This window comes from Spodoptera frugiperda, chromosome 28 (assembly GCF_023101765.2).
Source record: "Spodoptera frugiperda isolate SF20-4 chromosome 28, AGI-APGP_CSIRO_Sfru_2.0, whole genome shotgun sequence".
NCBI lineage: Eukaryota > Metazoa > Arthropoda > Insecta > Lepidoptera > Noctuidae > Spodoptera > Spodoptera frugiperda.
This window is the reverse complement of record NC_064239.1, coordinates 2,854,969-2,857,744: the sequence shown is the minus strand read 5'-3', so window position 1 is coordinate 2,857,744 and position 2,776 is coordinate 2,854,969. Positions and strand designations below refer to the sequence as shown.

The 2,776-nt window shown below is 35.3% G+C and overlaps 1 protein-coding gene across 1 annotated transcript; it reads left to right on the top strand.

Moving 5' to 3' along the window:
• The first annotated feature begins 1,360 nt into the window (after positions 1 to 1,360).
• On the top strand, positions 1,361 to 2,536 carry LOC118265515 (protein dpy-30 homolog). The gene is made up of 2 exons (XM_035578421.2): positions 1,361 to 1,592; positions 1,697 to 2,536. The coding sequence occupies exons 1-2, from the start codon at positions 1,503 to 1,505 to the stop codon at positions 1,949 to 1,951; spliced, it is 345 nt and encodes a 114-aa protein (XP_035434314.1). The 5' UTR covers positions 1,361 to 1,502; the 3' UTR covers positions 1,952 to 2,536.
• The last annotated feature ends 240 nt before the right edge of the window (positions 2,537 to 2,776 follow it).

Below are 2,776 nucleotides of genomic sequence, written 5' to 3'. Positions count from 1 at the left end.
TTTACTTTTGTTTTAATTTACCAATTATTTTCCTATTGACGACTCCACGGTATCCTCGACATGGCGCATCCACACATGCCTGGCGGCACGGCTGGCGGCATGAGCCGCCGGCATTTGCATCTTTTACCTGCGGCACGCGCGGCTTTTGGTTGCCAGCGAAAATATTCTTATATTAGCCGGCGGCCTGCATTTGATCTGAAAACCAGCGGCATAAACCGGCGGTATGTGTGGATGCACCAACAGACTGAGCTATGTCCGCCACACGCATGCTGGAAACAGATGCGAGCAAGTCATGCTCGGTTCCTATGCGCCCTGCGTCCATATTTATAAAATGCTCTTTTCATGTTACATATCCGTAAGTCTGTACCAGGCTTTATGACTGTTCATTCATTATATTCTTATTTAGAAAATTATTGTATTAAATTAAGATTAGATTTAGTGCTGCCATCTGTTGTTATTTTAGCAGCGAAATAGTTAATACCAAATTAGAATTACCAATCCGAACAATAACGAACCTGAACGGACCTAAAATAAATTAAATATAACTATGATATAGGTAAAAAATCTAGGATTTGGTCAAAAAAAGTATAAGCAGACGTGTGCCAGTTATAAGTTTCATTCTACATGAATGATAGAGAAGGAGTAGGAACGGGGTGGTTTTCAGTTGGTATAAGTCTTACACTCTCTCTTATAAATGAATGTTATTTACAAATTTTCCTAGTACTGACGAGTATAAACTAAAGAAACAATAAATACTGTCTCGTTGCCCGAGTGGCTACAAATGCAAATACCGGGAAATGGGTCTCGGGTTCGATTCCCAGGCCAAAAATTGCTGGACTTTTTACGGTTTTTCGAAAATTTCTCAGTAGTAGTACGAAGTCTGCAAATGTGCCCGGCCGTTATGGCATTAGGCTCATCCCATATTACAACATAAATTGTGAAAAGTGGGTGCACATTGTATAGTGGCATTTCGTCCCATAATGTGCACCTCTGTAACACCTTCGAGGAAAAAAGGCGTAATGATGTAAAAAATACTGTGTAAAGTAAATCAATAATAATTTTATTACTATAGTTTGAAATAGTGAAATGAAATGAATTGGCTGAGATGAAGTAATAGTATAAAATAATATGATAAGCACATCATCTACCACTATCCAAACCTACAAAATTCCATCAACACCATTTTTGTGTATGAAGAATTCATTACAAAAAAATGGTGTTGATAAATATTCTAACGAAAATCCAGTTTTTATTATTCTTTTAACTCCGAGATGCCAAAAGACTCATAATAAAACCTGCACAAGTTTCCACTATTGTCTATGAACAACTTGGCATAGACAATCCGGATCTACTCTAAAAGTCACTAAAAGTTTGACATTTCATTCTGAAAATAAACATTTCATTATAATCTTGGTGTGTCTCTAAAAGCTTTAGTAAGTACTAGAAAAAAAGTAGTAAATTAAATAATTGGATACTGGATGTTTAACTGAAAGTTGCAACCGATGTCACAGTCTTCAATAACTCGCCAATCTCATACTAGTAATACAGGACAGAAAGAAGAACCTCCGTCCAAAGTACCTGAATCAGTAAAGGTTAGTATTGTTTCTTTTCCTTAGCAACGATATGCTATTTTATCGAAAAAACAATATGACAAACCTAACAATTCTGTAACTACATTAAACGTTTGTGATTTCAGAAAATAATAGCTATGGAAAAAGAGAACGAGTCAAATGCCAACCGAAAATCTAGAATTGACTTAAACGCGCTTCCTACCCGCCAGTACCTGGACCAGACTGTGGTGCCAATATTGCTACAGGGTCTGTCGGCACTGGCTAAGGAAAGGCCTCCGGATCCAATCGACTACCTGGCAGCGTATTTACTGAAGAACAAGAGCACCTTTGAGAGTAACAGCTCGTCGAATAACAACCCGGCGGCGAACCCGCAACCATAATATCTCCACAAGTTGTACGGCCCGAGTATGCTGTGCAGTAATAATGTGCATATTGTAATAGGTTTCAAATTTTCGTTTTCATCGTTGTGACAAAGACTTTTACATCTTTTAATATGGCAATAATACAATTTTCCTACTTAATAGACATAGCTAGTGATAGGTCTAAATATTGTTATAGCAGTTAGTTAATGGACCGTTGGACACAGCAGGACTCTGTGGGAATGGAACTACGTTGTGAACTACTTAATAGCGTATTGCTAGTCAATTACTTGCTCAAGTGACCTGGCTGCTAGTACTACATTTGTGTTTCATAGTCATTTAGAATTGGTTTTCCGAACTAACAATAAGAAAGTTTATTCTCAAAGTTATTACAGTTAAAGAAATATAGCTTTTTGATAACAACTTTATGCATGTTATTACAGTTTACATAGTCTTATGATACCGCAGTGTATATACACCAGCCTTATACAATTAGATCTTAACTATAAAATAAAATAATCATTCATTTCTCAATGATGGCACAAGATAAGTTGAATGTAGAAGTAATTTTATTTTGCTATTTTAATTAAATAATTAAGACTTGAATTTGCAATTTTTTATTATAACTTCCTTTTATTTCAAATAACTCTTTGTTTATTATAATTTGACGGAGGGTAGGAAAAGCAGTAAGTACATTTTGATGAATGATATTTATCAAAGAATGTACTTAAATACATTAATATTGTACTCATTACGACAATTAAAGATGACCATAATAAACTTACTAAAATCTATCCAAAACCTTAAAACTATCAATGAAACTTCTTACACTTTTGATCAAAGTAA

Bases quoted from the DNA above. Each gene is read 5' to 3' on its own strand.
- LOC118265515 (XM_035578421.2), top strand. From the start codon at position 1,503: ATGTCACAGTCTTCAATAACTCGCCAATCTCATACTAGTAATACAGGA. The intron at 1,593-1,696 runs GTTAGTATTGTT...TTGTGATTTCAG, and splicing joins AAGTACCTGAATCAGTAAAG to AAAATAATAGCTATGGAAAA.